We start from the raw sequence: 20110 nt of genomic DNA on the forward strand, positions 1-20110 counted from the left end.
TCCTTTGAAAATCTCAAGACATTTGATCCAGATGTTGATGTTGTCATTTTTAACTTGTGTTGGTAGGTTCTGTGTTCTTTGGAAGCATGCGCAATTTCTATACCTGGCGTGCAGAAGACGTTTATTATTTGTACGCAGCAACCGGACGAGAAATTGTATGTAAAAACAGCAACATGTAGGCACGGTGCATTCAAAATGTCCATCTCTTACTCAGAGCAACATGCATCCCCTTTGTCTTCCTCAGCAGAACAGCCTTTTACCCTAGAGATAATCGTTTTATGGCGTCTTTAGTCTGTAAAGTCTGCACGGTCTCACATAAAACAACATGCATCCGCTACTTTGCCAGCGTATGTGTGTTTGAAAGCCACTATGTTGGGAGATTAGGTCAGCTAGTGCCTCTCCTAAATAGCCAAAGTCATCAGATTACACACTGCGCTCTACGAGGTGCAAATAGCAGTCATAAAATGCTGAAACACTACTTGGGAGGGCGCAAACAGCTGGACTCTCTGGAGTCAGACGCATCCAGACAAGCAGCGACAGGAAGGGTGAGGGTGGAGGGGGGGAGGGTTACGGTAGGAAAGCGGAACTGAGGGGGGAGAATTCAGCGCATTACAAGGTGCACCTGACTGTGTGCAGTATATGACTCTTCCCTGCGTTCCGTCTATCTGTCTTTACCTTGCTCTCCTTAACGGAGGCCAAATGTACGGGGGCCCTGAGGGGTCATAACACAACCACTTTTAAGTTTAACACAACAACATCGTTATTATGCCATTGTGTTTTATGGAATGCTATGATTTCGAGAACTCTGTTGTATTTTCTTTTGTAAAATGTCATCCTGTTTACCGTATGTTTTTTTTTTTTTTAATTGTGTGCTGCTACAGTTGCTTTAAATTCCATAACATTTCAAATTAAATTGTATTAATTAGGGTTTTTGGTCCGAGCTTGCTTTATTGTCGTCCCATGAGACGAATCTGTCTGTGAGCTTTCGAGAGTTTAATACGCTAACTGACAACAATAATCAGATTTGTATCACTGACGACTGCCAGAAACCAAAAAACAGAAACGCAAGGATTCAAGTTGAAAAACAAGTGCCATTATAAATCAGTTCTTCTCCAACCTCGCAACACAAGCTTGACATTTCTAAACTTCTCTTTTGACAGTATAAAGTACAGAAATAATTTGCCTACCGTGTTTGTTTCGTGCAGACTGGTTCCATGATGGCTACATTTCTAGCAGCTGAAGGCAGGGACTTTAAAACATTGGCTCAGTGTTGACAGGGCTTATTGGAAAGCTGGGAAGGATACTCTGACATTGTACTTCAGCACCAGACACCATTTCTTAATCAATTAGCTATTTGACTCCAAGCTGTACCCTCGTCATCTGTTGGCTAGCTGTGCAGAACACATTACATCAACTGGAGGTGAATTTGGAAACAACAAACTTTCCAAAAAACGACCTCCAGCCTCACATGTGCGCATGGCTCCATTTAGCACGGCAACCGCGAGTGATGTTAGCAAATGATAAAACTAGCAACGCTCCTTTAAGATCGCTTGGCCTGTGCTATAGTGTGTTTTGAAAAATTGATTATAGCAACCTGCCAAGACCACACTGCCTGCTGTTCAAAGCTTCATCACATCAGTGGATCAACCCTCACATATTCTTGGAAATCCCAGAGGTGTGACGAGTGTGTGCATTCTATTATTACAACTACTACACGGCCCGAGGCTGGAAACACACCCGTCGATTTACAAGAGGAAAACACATGACCTCCGAGTGATTTGTAGTGGGAGGACATTGAGCATTTCCCTTTGGTACAAAGGGAAGGTGTGCATTAGAAGTCTGAGTCAAATTAGACAAAGAGATACTGATAGATGTGAAGTTCAGGGATAATAAAGCACATTAAGAGGTGAAACAGAGCCAGAAGTGTCCCCTGTTAATTGTTCAACAATTTACAGAGTGATTGAATGATATGTAATATTTATAAAGCCAATTTAGTTGTACTATACTGTCCCAGTTGTGGAAGCACAAGACCATAGCTGTATTCCAGTGCAGCTAATGAGTGTGCAGCCGTTTAGATTAGGCTACGCACAAAGAGTAAAAAGAAATAGTCCGTTTAGAATGCAGCGAATGAGTGTGCAGCCTCCGAGTGGCTGTGTACTTATTAATGCTAACATCAGCTTGCTAACATGCTCACCATGACAGTGCTGACAGGCTGAAGTTAGGGAGGTGCATTGTTTATCTATCAGTAGTTCAGCATGTTAGCACGCTAACATTTGCTCATTAGCGCTAAACACATCAAGTACATCGAGATGTGAATGAGCGTAAATGTACTGAACAAACTGGAATTTTGACCTGGTTTGAACCTAAATGAGAAGTTAAGCTACCAGCTAAGTCAGTAGACTCTATTGTCTTGGGTCTTCAAAAAATCTTTGTATGACTACATGGCTAAAAATCCCACAACATGTCATATATAGAGGGAAAAAATGATTTGTGGTGTCAGAGTGCAGTGCCTGCATGGCTCTCTCCTCACCGCTCAACTCCCTTACCCCCATAAAAGCCAGACTAAAGAGGATTACGCTGCAGCCTAATGTCGACACAGAGAGGCACCTGCTCATGGACACACTGCTCATGTGTGTCACTGTGCACATTCTCAAGCCGTTTGGCAGGTGAACTGAGTCAGTGGGGATTGGCCCGCCTCGTCTATTCCACCGATTCCTGCTCGTAAGAGCGAGATTTTTATGGTTGAACTCCCCTGCTGTCATCAAAGTGGGGCTAACCACTATATGGGCTGCCAGAGGAGGGGAGTTGAAAAGGCAACTTATACGTGAGCTTTACAACGTAACGCTCCTTACAAGGGGGGTTTCTGCACTTCACAATGCCAGGGAGGGATCAGTCACCCTCGTAGCCTCCGTCTTTACATATCTCTGAAACCCAGGTAAACACAATAATGCACAGAACAAGCCACACTGCCTTTCCTATTAACTTCAGATACCATGTAAATAAGGTGACTTTCACGTCAGGAGGAGGAGGCGTGTGAGCTGTTGGGGGACATGGCTGCCAAGCCAAAAGACCACCGTCCGTCTGAGATAGCGCTCCAACATTTGTATTTCAAAAAGCACTAGATATTTTAGACGTTAATGAGACCAAAACTGGATATTTCTGACAATTCGCAGCCCGAAACCAGGTATTTTTACTGTTACGAGAATTTCCAGCTATGTAAGCCAAGTAAACCAAAACCTGACCCTTTGTGCCAGAGGTTTCTCGGTCCAGTTCAATCCTGAAAACATAATTACCTTATCAAATACAATCCCTCAAACAAAAGCAGAGAGAAGGGTGGTGGAGTGACCCCATCTTAGAGGTATTTTGCAGCAGCTGGAGGCCAGGACTGGTGCTCTCACTGATACGGCTATTGATCGGGGGTTCCTCTGGTCAATATTTACTCACCTCCTGCCAAATAGGAATCTGACCAAAGTGCAAGGTCTCTTACTGCTCTGAGGTGACCCGGTGAACCTAAGTAACCTAGTTCTGACCACTCGTGGGCGTATAATCTGGAACATATCTTATGTTCAGTATATAGGTCACATATTGGTAAAAATCCACTTCAGTGCATGATGACAGGCATTTTGACTTTTTTTTTTTTTTTTTTGATGATGAACGATAACTATCTTTAGTTTTCCCCTGGAGTCTAAATATCTCTGTCTGCTGATATGACCGTGCAGTTCCCTCATTCACATCAGAAAAAGTCACATTCTCATTGATGCACTGACCCAGTCCGTCCTAGCCGGCCTCAGTCGTGAGAACCACATTTACGGTCTCTGCAACCCTGGACCTTTTGGCTGAATCTTTTATTGGGATCTGGTCTGAAATGCAGACGTGCACACACACACACACACACACACACACACACACACACACACACACACACACACACACACAGAAGAAGAAGAGGCATCCCTGGAGATGTGCCATTCTCTGTCTGCAGTTTAAGAGGGCAATTCTCAGACACAGCAGTGGTCCTCTTCAATGAAAATAGAGGCAGAAAAGCAGCATAAACAGGCCTAAAATGTATTATGACTGTAAACACTTTCAAGTGAAATGTGGTCAAATTGTTTTTTAAAGGAATTTGTTTGGTTCAAAACTCTGAAAAGAACCAAAGGCTAGAGCTGTCAAGTTATGAACCGCAAGATTTCTCTCTAACAAGTATCATTAGAGGAGTTTCTCTGCATGCTGCCCGGCCGCTGTACTCTGTCTGCAGTGATTGCTGCGTTCTAAATGAACATGTGTGTATGTGAGCTCAAGAATGAGAGGATTACTGTGCATTCTCAAAGCCCTTTGTTCTCTGGTCCAGACTGCTGAGAGGACCGGTCTAACACCAGTCCGGTCTGACTGGAGTGGAGCTGCTTCTCTTTGGCTTACTTAATGTCATTCCTACAGTAACGTTTCCTTTATATTCATGCAGAAGTGGAGGAAGACCACCAAGGCAAGAATTGATATTCTGCCAGCACAAACAACTCCAGGGGCACTAATTATAGCTGGATGTTTAGCAATATTAGCCTACATCGCACGGTAATGACTTGTATCAGCTGCAAGTTGGATGCATAAGATGAAAAGAGGTAGAGCTTCTGCTTCTTCTACCATTCTTCTTCTTCTGAAATTAGCCTCCAGTCAACAGCAACATATTCAGAGCTAGTCTTTGGTTCACGCACACACACACACACACACACACACACACACACACACACACACACACACACACACACACACACTTCAACCCAACTAAACACAACAACACAATGAATTTCAAACACCAATAAATCTGCTCAGCTTGTTAGTTTTGCTGTTGTATATCACGCTAATACGAACATCATTAACAAGTGACCTCGCAACCCAGCTGCACACCATCCCTCCCATTAAGCCAATTCAGTGCAATTACATTCCCAATATACTGTATTTTTTCAATTTAGACACAGTCATTTCCCTACCTCTGGTGCCAGCTGTGCTAGATCTGCAGCTATTACTGCTCATGAGTTGAGAACCGGGAAAAAAAACCCCAAAAAAAACATGCAAAACATGTCAGTCCGGGTTAAGTAATAATAAATGAAAATTTATATCCGTGAACTGTACTGTACTCGTGTGTTGGCCGTGGAAGCTGGTCAAACGGTATACTAAATAAGAAGATGAAATGCCACCAAAACATTGTTTTGGCATGGATGAGCTTTGGGGATTTTTCCTGGCTAATTGACCGAACCTTCTGTGGCGTTCACAGACTTGACTTTTCCATTCATTAGTTATTCATTAGCTGATTTAGGCACAAGTGCAATACACACAGAGTGAGCGAGATCTGCTGAACTTCTGTGCGCGACGTGCCGACTTAGCCGCTGGGTTATTTAAAGTCAACGTAAGTTAAGCACAAGTCAATATTCTGACCCGACTGGACAGACAATGCACCGACTCAAGTGCTGTGTGAAAGGAAGCTTCACAGTAGCGCGCTGAAAGGACCGCTGTACTCAGCCAGCAGACTGTGCATGTGGCGAAGAAAAGGACAGTGTTTTACACTGAGAAAAATGCAGTTTTATCTAGATTTACTAGCTGGCTGCAATCTGATTTTTCTCTCTCCTCCTTTGATGCTTTGTTTCCCTCTCACTCAATCCTTCAGCTCTGCGTCTTGTCGGCATGTGGCGTCCAACATCCTCTAACGCAAAATTACTGCACACCTTAAATATTTATGCTTTCAGCCAGTTTCTTCTACTGCGTTAAGTCTCCGTGTTAATTCAGTGTTTTATAAACTTTGAGTCTAAACCCGAGATGGGTCACGGACCTCTCTCCTCTCTCTCCCCCCGCATGACAAGAACGGCGATGCCGTGTTTATATTATCAAGGGTCGCAGGATGAGCCAAATTTAAGAAATTTGCCTCCCAGGCTCACTGTTTCTTCTCGTTCAGCGAGTGCAATAACAGTTCTCACTTGTTAGGTCAGTCTAAATGCTGCCAAAATCAAAATAGAACAGAAGTGTCCAAGATACATACTTTCAAATTAACACACCCAGGAGTCCTTTTCACAGATGCAACAAACCGATCCAGATCGGACTCCCGCTCTGCTCCCTCCTTCTCATCCAGACCCTCCCGCAACCCGACTTTTAGGCATGTTCAGACTCACCATCCCCACGCACGTGGACAGTGCCACCGAGGAGTTGACCCTCGACCTCAGCGACCCCTGGTAAAAGCAGAGGTCGTCCTGGTGGTAGGGCTTCAGGCTCTTGGTGCCGTTCTTTCCCAGGACCTGGATGGTGAAGCCAGGTGCGATCAGGCTCTGCGAGGCCTCCGTCAGCTCCATGTGGAAGTCCTGCCCCAAGCCACTCAGCTGGAAGTGGATGGTTTCACTGCTGCTGCTGCTGCTGCTGCTGTCTGGGTTCGACGAGCCTGCATCCGGGGTCAGGGATCTGCGCCGCCTTCTGCGCTGGTGGTGGGCTACTTCGTGAGAGATGTAAACGCCGTGGTGGTTGACCTCATAGGGAGACACAATCTCATATTCTGGACGGGAGAAAAGGGAAGACAGCCAGGCAGTGAAGTAGTTAGAGGTCACTGGGTGTTTGAAACAGCCACTTTAATGTCAAAATCCACTCTTCTGATATGGACGTATTAAATAAATATCATGGCTTACACAGGAAGAGAGAGTGCAGAGAGAAAGATCTGATGCTTGATGTCACAGGTTACATTTTGTAGATGTAGCCTGGCAAAAATAAAACACATTATCTTTGTGGTGTTTGTGTTGCTAATTCCATCTGTCACACATCGTTTGCCGTGATATACCGCGGTGCACGCTGGGTCAGCTGCTACCATGCTTGCATCACATACTGAATTTAAAAACGACAACCTTCTCCCGTCCTTCGTAAAAATTTCCTTGACCTGCCTCATATACTTTTGCTGTTGGGGTCAAGAAAGAGTTACAAGAAAAGGAAGGGTTTTAGACGATTCCAACGCGGGCCCTTCAGCTCAGAGTGAATCATGTTTGACCTGTGGTGTTTTACTGCAGTTTTTACTGCAGCTCAGGCCGGATAACTGCAGGTCATAAAGGGAGATGGTGGCAGGTCACAGGCCTGGCCTCTTAGATCAGTCAAATGTCTAATGGCGCTGTGGCTGCAGAAACTAACGGGGATTTCCACCAGAGGTCAAATCGAAAGAGGCAGCAACTCCTTGAGCTGCAGCACAATTGATTTTCCAGAGGAAATCATGACAGTGGTCGCCAGTCCTGTGCATCTTCTGAGCGAGGATGGACTGACCTTCTAAAGGAATGCATCCTGCAAAAGGAATGAAGCATGTCACTGGCTTTGGAGACCATGCACAAAAAATTGCACAGATTGGAAGAGTGTGTGTTAAAGGTGCAATGGGGAAGATCTGACCAACTGTTGAATTTATGCTCCAAACAACTAAAAGCAGCATATCACCAGAGAAACTGCTTACTGCTGCAAACTCTGTTCTGTTCACACATCTATGATGCCTCTGACATAATGTCAGCACATTCTGTTGATAACGTTCATTCACTTTTGAATGTTTTAAACTAAAAAAATGCCATATTGCACCTTTAAAGGGGTGCTATGTAGTTTTGGAGAAGAAATTCCAACTCAGAGTTTTAATGTTTGCAGTGTAATAATACATACTCAGAACTACCTATTGTTTCCACAACTGAATAAACAAGCTGCTCTTAGAGGAGCATATGCTTCCCAGAACACTGTTTAAAGCTAGAAAGGTGGCAGGGTCCGCCACATGTAAACAGTATGAAGCTGGGTTGTCCTTTAAGGTCACTTTGCTCATTTAGTCTGTGTAACCATAAAAAATCAGCCAATGAAGATCTTCCTCGTCTGATTAAAATTTCTTCCCAAAAACTATACACTGGGCCTTCAAAACTGTAAACCAAGAGATACTATAGTGTGTTTTACTGTTAATCTTCTCGCGGTGGCCGTATCTTAGCGGTCATGGATGGAGCCTGGTACCATAAGCCATCACACACCATGAAACATTATGCGCTGGATACACTTCGGGTCCATGAGTAACCACCGAGCAAACAAATAAAGCCGCGCCACTGTTGATTTTGTGACAGCGCCGTAAAGGCCGTTCGCGAATGTGTTCGGTCTTGCCCATGGGAAACTGATATGTGGTCACTTTTATCAGCTTAATGTGCACAGAAATAACTGCAACCTTGGACTTACAGTCAGCGAGAGCCGGGCTCGGCTACTGTACAGTGTGACCTGCTTTAGCCAGCCAGAATAATGAGTAAATATAGCGCAGAGACAGACATGTTTCTGCAGTGGGAGAAACACGCAGGGTGACAGACAGTGTGTCATCACTGGCAGCGTTGAATGCCTGAGGTTTGAACTTGGCTGTGCGGTGCATCTTGAGGCTGACTAACAGCCTGTACCCGCAACATGACATACACTTATTAGTGGATGCAGTTTATTTAAAGCACCCTGCATTGACACGACTGCACATGCAAACCTCCGACTCTTGGAGTGCTGCAGCCGAGATCTGCTCGGAGTGTTACAGGACTGCAGAGTGCACACTTCAGGTCTCAAGGCATTTTTTTTTTTTTTTTTTTTTTTTTTTTTCTGTGCAGACACTTGGGCAGAAAATGGTCTTCTCTACCCCCAACACACACAGCTACACCCAGTCAACTGTGTTTGTTCCGCCCTAACTCAAAACCCAGCTGCAGTGACCCGTGTCTGACAGTATACAAACACAGAGTCTGCGGGAACACACACATACACACACACATCTTGTCTGATGGACTGTAGACAAAATCCTGCAGTGGGTAGTTTGTTGGTTTAGTGGCTCCTGAGTGCCATTAGCACTGATAGGGGGATCCCACCAAAAGGTGCCTTGGCTTCACAAAAGACTGAGCCCTCTCCTTGCCCGCTGTATCCCGCAGCTGCATGAATGTTAAACGCATTAACACTGCGGCGACGGCTTGCTGCAGCGCTGGCTGCGAGGCTGCTCTGAAACAGAAGTGAAGGGCTTTCCCCTTCACTTCTCACTTCTGTTTCGCATCATCTCCACATGTGACCGGAGAGAGCAGGTCTGGATGTTTATTTGTTTACGCGTCTGCTTTTCCTGGAAACAAAACAAGACAAACAAATGAAATAAGAAAAAAAAAAAAAAAAAACAAGAATCAAAGAAAGGAGCACAGCCAAAGCCTGCTGCTGACTCAGCACACCATATGGGGTTCGATGCACAAAACAAAGACCAGATGAACATCTTGTTTGCACTTACCGCCTGCACAAATTACTGCATTGACTGTTAAGCAAGCTACTGCGAGAATTTGTGCATCTTCATCGGAGACCCCCCCCCCCCACCACCAGCATGAACATCTAATGCGAGGGAGCCGCTTTGACTCCGTTTTAACACTTTCATCTTCAACTTTTTATTGCCATGCCCTCATCTTGCTGTGGAGCCTGACTTGGGGCCCCAGTGCTGCTGCAGCGCGCACACTGATGGCTCTGTGTCAGGGTGCACGTCGCCCCCAAGCGGTGAAGAGAGGCAGCACACAGCGCAGGTGAGCGCTGATTTTGATGCTCCTGCCCCCCGTCCGACGGATACAGTGGATGGCTTTACTTTTAATTCATATGCACATGCAAGAAAAAGAAAAAAAAACATGCACGAAGCAGTCTCCTGAAATAATAAAAACAACTGCATGCATCTGCAAAAGGTTTAATTCAAAACAGTGATCCTACCTGTGTGTGGAGGTAAATTGAGAGATCGGAGCAGGGCTGATGCGTCCTGGCGAGATTCCGCTGCGTCGCCCCGGAGCGCGCTCTGCGAGGGAGGAAAGTGGAAATGGGACTTGAAAAAAATAAACTCATGTGGGGTGCTGACAACTTCGTGAGCTTCGTGAGATGATAACGCGGCTCACTTACTGTGCCCGGCGTGACAAAGCAAAGGAGGTGAAGAAGGAGAGGAAGAAGAGGAAGAAGAAGCGACGGCCGTGTCCTGGTCCGGTTTCTCCACTCCGCGCAAATACGCAGGAAAGCCATCCCCCCAGGGCTGTGGCAGGTCACCTTTGCGCAATAGCTGAAATCGGCGCTCGCCGGCGGTCCGGAGAGCTCCGGTAAAAAGTCCGACGGGAGCAGCAGAGGGACTTCTGCAGGACTGGTGCTGAATGAAGCATCAACGAGTCTCACACGCAGGCTTCTTCTTCACTTGTGCCACTTTGGTTCCCATTCATTTCCAAGCGCGAGCTCCAGTCCTCTCTCCCGGCAACTCATTTTCCTTTTTCTTTTTCTTTTTTTTTTCTTTTTTTTTTCCACTCAGACAATCCGACCAGTATCCAACCTCTCTCTCTCTCTCTCTCTCTCTCTCTCTCTCTCTCTCTCTCTCACACACACACACACACACACACACACACGCGCGCTCACTCACTCCCTCCCTCTCTCTCTCTCTCTCTCTCTCTCTCTACCCACTGACCCCCGCGGACCATTTTGACTCCCAGTGAAATCATGTGATTGTCTTAAATAGGCCGCGTCTCGTCTTGGCAAAAGCGCACTCCTATGAAAGTCCCACCGAGTCTGAATCTGTTTCCCGAGGGAGCACTGACTGAACACAGGGCCGCTGAGGAGGGCTGTGTGTGCTTTGAGGGGGGGAAGGGGGGGGGTCTACTGGTGGGGGTGGTGGTAAATACAGCCCCTAGCCAATCACATCTGACACCTGTGTGCTGAGAGATGGGGCTTGTAACCATCTCTCGGGTTGCATGAGGATGCATGTGTGAGGGAACAGGGGAGAACAGGTAGGCTGTGCTGCTGGCTCGCAGGGTAATGGAGTAATTGCATCTAGATTGCAAAAACAGCTGTTTGTTATGTTGGTTCCACACCGGGTCATTTTCTAAATGATGATGCATTTCACCGTATTAAGCACAGGAAGCAAAATGTTTACTCGAATCCAGTAGTCTGGATTTTGCTCGGCCCCAAACGTGACCTGGAGATTACACCCCGAAGCAGGTAATCAGTAATTCGTGATGGATTACAGTCTGAAATTTAACCTGTGACCCCGTTTAATCCGCTCGTCATTCTCCCATCTCTCCCGTATTCCGCAGCTGCACTGATAGGCGCCGTGCCAGCGTTTTTCTGAACCTCCGCACAATCATTCATGGAAGTGCTCAGGAGTGTGGGAGCCAAAAAGGATCGGGAGCACTTGTTTCATATTCTCAAGGATTTCATCCTCCCCAAAAGAAAACCAGATGAGTGAAAAAAAAAAAGAAATGTGTGTGACGGTTTACGGTGTGATCTCTTGGCACCCAGTCAGAGTATCTGAGTGAGAGGAATCGGGAGGTGATTGTAAGCAAGCTGGTCTATGAAGTTGAAGTTCTTTTTTTTTTTTTTTTAAACACCAACATCTGTTCCACAAGTGTCTGTCTACGGGGCGTATTCTTTTATAGGTTCCTTTTATTTCTACGAAGCTGGAATATGCAGAAGAAGGGGTTTTATGTCTTTATCTCAACATAACCGGAAGAAAAGGAGACATATAATTCTCATCTTCAGGTTCATCGGTTCATTTTGGGTTACTGCAAGGCTAATTTTACAGAAAACACATCAGCTCTCTCATGCTGTCCTGAGACGCCCTGCTTTAGGGCCTGTCGCTTTAAGATCACCCGCTTCCAAATCCACAGTCTTCTCTGATTGGTCAGCTAACACGCGTCTGAGCCAGCACTGCTCACAGTGTCTTAAGTCACCTTTGTTGTTTTTTTCAGCTTCAAGTTAGCTTCACCTCTACTGTAAGTGTTTCAGGCACTTTAGGGTGTTTTCTGTGGGAGAGAGGAGCTTCTTCGGGCTTCTTAACTTTCAAGGCTTTTTACATGCACAAAAACTGATATAACACACTGAAGGAAAGGAAAAACAACGACAAAGAATAATAGGTGTCCTTTAAAAGTAATCATTCAACAGCCAGATATCTGACACCAGTTGTAAAAGTACCCAAAAGACGTGTCTGAGCAAAAGTAAAGATATCAAACTAAAATAAAAGTGAAGAAAATGGAAATTGTTAAGTTAAAGCAAAATATACGTATATTAACATGTACTGTATATACTGTGTATAATGTTAACTGATTACTGAACTGATTATATGCCTGGCCAAAATGTAATTCTGATAAAAAAATGAAAAATAAATACTTAAGCTTCAGCGCAGCATGCAGTCTGTGAGGTAACAAACAATTACATTTACAGAACAATTGTGGCGGAGTCTGAATTACAATATTTGCCTACAAAAGGTAGCAGAGTGGAAGAACAAAGTAGCAGGAAATGGAAATACTCAATTAAGTACAGATACCTCAAAATGGAACTCACGCACATATTTGAAGTTGATATGTGTTCGGTGTTCATGTGTCAAGCACAGTAATAGATAGACATTGAGCTTGTGATATGGAAAGAATACCTCAGTATCATATTTAAGTGTTTCAGAGAGAGTGATGAGACGAGACATGTATGATAAATTACACAGAGGACCAGCGGCTGCACCCAGAAGCAGGACTTTGTTTGCGCTAGGTGTTTCATGCGTCTTCCAAATGATCGGTCATGTTCGATTAGCGATAGTGTCACGCGTGAAGGATTTATTTATTTGCACTCTCCCTGGTGTGCAACTCCTCATGAGAAGTGGGCGAAAAGTAAAAGAGTAAAATGCTCTGAGCCTATAAAACTGAGACATGTATACGAAACTTACTTCCAGATTACTGTCTAAGTTTTGCCAGTTCTGGATTCAATCAGTGATAAAATGCCATCATGAAGACAATTCCTACCATATGTTTGGAGGCTCAGGATATCTTTACAGTGTCAGCTGCTGCTGAAGTTACATCGCCCCTCCTCCTCCTCCTCCTGCACTGATACAACTCCACACACATACACACACACGCACACACACGCATGCCTCTTACTCGCACACATGTGTGCACACACTGCCGTACAATCCTCACTCTGCACCTGACTGTTATCGTGTGAATGAAAACACACTGCTTGCATATTTCCGCGCAAGTCAAGTCTTTATATTTGCTCAGCAAATAATGCAAATGCACACAGCTGATTGGAAAGTTTCCAGCTCTTTGAGCTTTGAAACAGTTTGACAGTATTGTGCTCTCAGACTTTCACACAGTCTTGACAGCAGTATGCTTCATCGCGGGGTGTATGCAGGGACGGCACATTGAGAAAAAAAATAAAGAGAAGACGCTGCATTGTTTTGAGAGCATAAAGACACCCCCTGTAGTCCAAGCCGAGCCGGCTGCTTTGGGCGAGCTGACCTCTGAACCGCTCCAGCTCCTGTATGCCTCTCCGTCTGTCTGACTGCTTGTTTGTCTGCCTGCCTTGCTCTTCTTTTAGCTCCGCTTGTTTGCCTGGCTGCCTGTCTTCAATATCATCCTCGGATGTGCGAAGACAAAGAGCCGGCACATAAAGGGAGCTCGTTGCCTCTCCTGTATTTCCACAGACACTGTGGCGAGCACTCTACACATGCATCAATTTACATTCGACAAGCTGCAAGCATTCATTTTGGTTTACTATTCGGGACAGGAGGAGTTTGATCTTTATGAAATAAGGGATAAATTCACTAAAACAATGATCTTTTTTTTCGTAGACATCTGCAACAATTTAAATCTCTGTGCATGTTTATGGCTGCTGTGGTAACAGGAAAAGGATTTTAAGGGAAAAAAGTTATTCTTCAGGAAAAATGCCTTGCAGAGAATCTTTTGAGAAGATTGATGCCTCTCATGTCAATAGGCTAAGATTTAAAGCAATCACCAGCAGCTGGGTAACTTAGCTTAGCGCAAAGACTGGAAAGGGGGGCAAACAGCTAGCCAGCCTCTGTCAAAAGGAAACTTAACTCTGCCTACCAGTACCTCTAAAGCCCACTGAGTAACTCGAGTTACTTGCTGGTTGAATCCACACACAAAAAAAAATTACATGTAAACAATCCCTGCAGTCTTCACTGGTTGCTTAGCAGCTGGTACCGGCCCTGAAACAATAAAGCACCCTCCCTGTAAAATGGCCAATTGTTGTACAGGTTTTCAGATGGCTTGAATAAATAAGATACAACATGTCAATTTGTGAGTCTAAAGTATAAGTTCACCAAAAATGAATGTCATTCAGTCGTCTCCTCGCCACATGCCAACTGTCTGGCCAATGTCACCCAGCAGGTCGTGTTGACTATGAATTGTTGGGGAACAATTCACAGTCAAGAAAACATTTCTGCTGCAATGGTGTTGTGGCTGTGAATCTACAGAAGTGTTTTGTGGACTACAATACTTCATCCACACTTCCACCTGCATTGGGTTGGGTAGACAAATATTGAACTGAATCATTTAGGTGAACCTTTCACAGGTCAGTTAGATTTTGTCACCTTTGGAAAGAGCCATGCTAGCTGTTAGCGATCCACATAAAGTTACGAAAATGGTATTGATCGTCTCATCCCATATGCTGCAAGGAAGAAAAATGGAGAACTAGTCCTTTAAGTCTGAGATTGCGGGTCTTCAAGTTTCTTTCTGCTTTGGTCTCCCCAGGTAGTTCGCACTCCATGGTCTCATTTAATTAGCTGTCTAAAACTGCCATCAAGGCAACACGTGTGAGTGTGTGAGTGTGTGAGTGTGAGTGTACACTTGTGGTAAGCATATGTGCGTCTGTGCGCGCGATCTCTTGTCTGATTTATGTGCGTGCGTGTCTTTGTGCGCTGGTGTGACTGTGAACCTGTACATGCTATATGCGTGTGCTCGTGTGTTTTGGTCCTTTGTGTGTGTGTGTGTGTGTGTGTGTGCGCGCGCGCGCGCGTGTGTGTGTGTGTGTGTGTGTGTGTGTGTGTGTGTGTGTGAGTGAATAGTAAGCTGACAGCAGCTGTAAAATTCCTCTCTGAGCATCACAGAGGGGAGGCTGATGGGAGCTGACAGGGAGCAAGAGTGAAGGGAGGTGGGAGAGGAAGATGAAGGTGAGCTTGTATGGGGGCGGGGTGGGGTGGTGGTGGGGGGGGAGACGGTGGTTGCCAGCTAGTTTGATGATTGAAGGTTTAGCCGGGCTTTGCAGAAATTCTGTACTGCTGTCGAAGAATGCTGATGTCTTTACCGTTATTGTCTTGACCTTATCGGGTGTAACGCGCACACCTTGGATGTATCAGCTCAGAGTAAAACAACTGTTTCCCCTAAATATTTGCAGATGGTGCTGCAGCCTGGCTTTTAGCCACTTCTGGAACTATTCCCAGTCATCCATTTATCTTACTTTATATTTGGGAAGACCGAAATTTATTAAATATTTTTTTAAATTACAACTTATGTAAACTTAAAATGCAATTGTGAAAGACCATCACCAATTTGGTACAGGTTATATGAAACATGTATAAGGTTACTATTAAATAACCAGTATTTTTACACATTGCACAATTTGGGAATATTAAAATGGTGCTGGTTCTATTTGTTTGGGTTGGACGAGAGAGCACGGAATAATGTTTTTACAATGTTTAAGATGATGTTAGCAGAGGAGATACATTTCCACATGCATGAAACAAAAAAAGCCACATAGTGTATGAACTCCACTGAGGAGCGAGGTAGAAAAAAGGTTGAAGTGGAAAGAAGAGCAGGAGACCTATAGAAGGGTACACAGCATGGCGCAGAGTGCTGCACATGGTTTGTCTTTAGCATTGTGAACTGACTCACAGGTACATGTGAGCAGTAACGCGAAGTCAGATGTGTGAGGGAACAAAGGGGCCAGACAGTTGCTGTCTTTGTGTGTACACAGATAAAGAATCTGACAACACTGAACATGCATGATGTCTCTATAAATCTATATCTGTGTTTGACAGCTTCAGGACGGTGGATTGAAACACATAGCTTAGAACAAGAACAACAATGTCTGACAAGAAAGGCAAAAAGAAAAAAAAAAGTAGCTTCAAGTATGTGAAACATTCAACTCTATTGAACGAGCAAGAACATACATCGTCTAAATACAGAGTGTGAAGAGGATGTGAAAATGTCATGTTAAAAGATATGTAGTTTGAAGGTACAGCAGATGTTTCACTAACAAAGACCAGGCAAAGTCATGAATTTCAAATATTTGAAATTGAAGGGTGAAGGGTGAGTGCTAAAGGGATGTAGTGTGTAAGTCAAATGTCAGAGAGTCAAATTAAAAGAAATTACAAAAAAAATCATAATGTGGCTCCATACAGTTTGTCTGGTACAAACCAAGTATCTGGAACCCCTGGCAAGTTCATTTGGAATGACAATGAAATTTACCCCTCTAATGTCCGGGTGCGTACTTACGCTTTAAGCTCAGTAGCTACAGTGAGGATTTCTCCTTAAATAAGGCCATTTTCATATATGTAGAGACATTCTGATGTTGAATGTTTTTTTTGTTCAGTTTTTGTTTTGTTAAAACCCCATCTGCTTCAGCTGTTTGGGAGAATGCTGCAGTGTCATCTTGAATCGTTCCTTTTTCACTGGCAAGATCTGCAGACACTGTGGACACCTTTAAAAATAGCTCAAGACCCATTTGTTCCCATTGTTCTTGTGTTTAATGTCTACATTTAAGGTTACACATCATTTTTCTCTGTGAAGTATACTTTGTGATGCCTGTGCTTTCAAAATGCGCTGTATAAATAAAATCACTGACCTTACCTAAGAGAAATCAAAAGTCCATACATATGGCTCTCCAACAACATACTGTACCGTGTGTGACTGATCGATAAAAGGCTGCCTCACTAAAGCACTAAATACGTTGATTTCAAGTCTTCTGGACCAACGTTACTGTGGATTTGTCACCCTGTACCACTTATGAATTAGGTCGGTGCTATTTATGGGCTACAGCAGCAATCAGTACAATCACGGAGGCTTGGTAGTTTTCAGTAATTTGGCAAAAAAACAGCAGATTGGTGCTTCTGCAGGTTTACTGGCACATCAATGGAAAGTTGCACTTGGAATATGTTGCTGTACTGCTTCACCCCCCCCCCCCCCCGCCTCTTCACATAGCTTCCACTGAACTAGATAATGTATTGGACATGGCTGAGCGACCGGAGCATTAGTCTTCATAATAACCTCTGATTAGTGCAGTTATTGTGCTGATGTCAGTGCTCTGCATCAGTCAGCCCGACGAGTGTTGCCGTGTGGGAGGTCTCGTTCTGACCCGGTTTGATCATGTGAGCAGTGATAGTTCACCTTGGGACACGGTGTTGACATATTCCTGATTAATCTGATTTATAGTGCTAATCATCATGTTGATCTATCGCTGTCCAAGCAGTGGTTTAGGCTATTAATCCAATCAGTTGGGTATTATTTTCGGCAACAAGTGTCCTATCATAACACTGATTATGCTTTGAGTGCATCAAGTTCTCTAATTACAACACTAGCCGAGTTAATGGTTTAGGTCACAGATTCCTTCTTGTGAGTAATTAAGATAATTATGTTGTGTTTTACTTTTACTTTTAAGAGATGCAAGATGCAACCAATACCTGCCACTTATTACACAAATCTGCTCCCTCAGATCAAAGTTAAAGAGCCCATATCAGCTTCTTGCCAGCACAACACTTCTCTTCATCAGGGTTTTAGAGACGGAGACGAAAATGAAAGGCTCGAGAATTGCGCTAATTATTGGTAGTCAGCTGTATGTGATCGCTGGGGCAGAAAGAGCATCTCTGGAGGGGTGAAACCTAAAAACAAAGTGGCTAGTCTTATGACACTCTGCAGGGGTGAGAGCCTGCTAAAGTTCAGCACCTCTGTATTGTGTAAGCAGCCCCGTTTTAATAACCGCCTTCATCTTGGCCGGGGGACATGACTGTAAAAGTTTTTTTTTTATCAGAGATGCCAGATGAAAACTAGGCTACTCGAAAGGATTTTTGAATCATAGTTGGACGGAACATAATCCTTACATGCAGCATCTTTCCATGAGTAATGAAATGTGCAGTTAATTTAGCCCAATCATTTGCGTTAAAGGCCTTCATCTCCACAAACTTTGCTTGAATCGAGGCACAAATCTAGGATAAATGTGATGCCAGGCTCAGTCACTACTCAGTCAGTCCTGTACAGTAGCTCCATTTTAACACTGCCAGACCCAAAGTGGAAAGTGTTTCTCTCTCTCAAACATTAGCATGTCTACAAACTGGTGGTGGGGTTTCACCCTGTGGGAAACCGATGTCTGGCCAAGAGTCTCTACCCCACACAACCCACCAGTGTCCACAGTGTGGAGTGGGACTAGTCCTGCTGGCAGGAAGACGAGGAAAAGAACAACAGTTCTCATTTAGCTGTAGGCTATTCATACTGGGAAATTCTTGCACTGTCAAATAGAATTCACAAAACATGTCGATGCACCAGATTCAATAATGTAATAAAAAGCATTGCATGGGGGTTTATTTTTTCTGTTTCAATGGTAATAAAATGTAGATTCCATACTTGGCATTGATAACCATCGTTCTACATACTTGATGGACATACTTAATGGATGCCCCCCTCAAGGCCCCCTTTCTTGAAAAAACACCACTTGGGTGTCCATATGGTAGATAAAATATCATAAAGTGTCTTGTAGGATGCCCTTCCAGCGGAGAAAACGTGAAGAGGAGCCTTCTCGACACTTAATATATCTCAGCTTTCTGCAAGCTGGTGACCCCCTGGCCAGGTGTGGTGCCCTTTTCATATTTATATCACCCCTACCCCTTAAACACCCTGAGTCCGCTACTGCTTCCCATTATGTTCTTTGGAAAACAGATAACTCCAAATACCACGCATAAAAATGTGCACGATTGTAAAATGAAGAGCGAGAAAGTTGAGGCAGGATGAAGACTTGGGTTGATGGATGTGTCGAACAATAAGAGCACACAGTGTTTCTATCCCATGTGGAAGCAAAATCAATTTAGACTTGTTTCAACTTACGTCTGGAGGTTAATGGAAGTGAAATAGGTTTGTTAAGTCTAAACAAACTGTAACAGTTATGTGTTTACTTTGTTTACAATGACTGACTATGGAGATGCCCCATACACAAATAACCTTCGCACAAAAGGTGGTTTGGTTTCAGCATATGAACTAACCCACCTGAGCTCAATGGTCCACTTTGTTAGAATGTTGCTTTTTGAGCCTCATTCCCAATTCGTCAAACACCAGTGCTGTGGGATGGCGGCCGACCCCGATTTACAATCCCAGCGCATCAGTATTTGATGAGTTAGGAATGAGACTCAAAAAAAAATCATCTTTCTTCCAAATTGGACCTTTAAAGTGAAAAGTGGTGTTATTTGTAGGCAGATTGAAGTGGGCTGGACTGGCAATACTGACGACATGGAGAGTGTGTGGGCTTATACAGCATCCACCACACTAATGTCCTCTGAACCCCTGGAATTTCCAGGTACCACTGTGGGCCCGCCGAAGTATGAAAATGTCCAAGGATCAAGTTTAAACAGTGTGAGATGAAACGTCTCGGTCAGCTGAATGATGGTCTTCAATTTTAATTAGCTAACATTTGAAAAAACCCTACTTCTGTGCAACTACTCAACTCTTGAAGATGTTGGTTTCTGACTGGGGGGTCTTGAGTTGACCAGTGACTCACATTCACATTTCAGGTACAGTTTGCGGCAGCACACTTTACAGCTGTTACTCACCTTATCCGCTTCCCCCTATTTGTTCACCATGAGGGGCAGCACGGCGGCACTACTCAGAGCCGCGCAGGGAGAACTTGCTGATATGGATTAAAATTTCTTCGGCTGGGACGTAATGCTGACAAACTTTAATTCAGCACCAGTCACCAAACCAACAACTCGCCTCACCTCCCAGGATAATCGGAGTATGGAAATCTCACAGACCACCCACAAACCCAGAGGGGCACCGCATGGTGCAGAAGCAGATCGCCCAAATGGCTGAGAAGTTGTACTTTTCCACAAACTCCTGTGTAATGATGGAGTGTATGGCAGCTTCATCCCACCTTTACACATGCACACACTGCACATGCACAACATTTTAACAGGGTTGTCACAATGGCCTGACTGACAACTAAATGATCCTTTACCAGGACAGTTACCTGTATCTTTGAAATCCCATCCACATTTATAATTTCAGCTGTGACCGAAGTGAATGCCTCGTGTGGTTGCAGGAACCCTCCACCTACCTCTGTGAAGGGCCTGCTTTGTTCT

At 44.4% G+C, this 20110-nt stretch overlaps 1 protein-coding gene across 1 annotated transcript in view; it reads right to left on the reverse strand.

Moving 5' to 3' along the window:
• The window catches only part of LOC119005696 (A disintegrin and metalloproteinase with thrombospondin motifs 16), a 54508-nt gene extending 44485 nt beyond the window's left edge, over window positions 1–10023 (reverse strand). Inside the window, exons 1-3 of the mRNA XM_037073557.1 lie at window positions 9907–10023; window positions 9724–9805; window positions 6156–6529 (exon numbers count right to left, since the gene is read on the reverse strand). Coding sequence (XP_036929452.1) covers window positions 6156–6529; window positions 9724–9805; window positions 9907–10023 — 573 coding nt within the window. The remainder of the gene's footprint in view (window positions 1–6155; window positions 6530–9723; window positions 9806–9906) is intronic.
• Window positions 10024–20110: the final 10087 nt, after the last annotated feature.

This window comes from Acanthopagrus latus, chromosome 17 (assembly GCF_904848185.1).
Source record: "Acanthopagrus latus isolate v.2019 chromosome 17, fAcaLat1.1, whole genome shotgun sequence".
Taxonomy (NCBI): Eukaryota; Metazoa; Chordata; class Actinopteri; order Spariformes; family Sparidae; genus Acanthopagrus; species Acanthopagrus latus.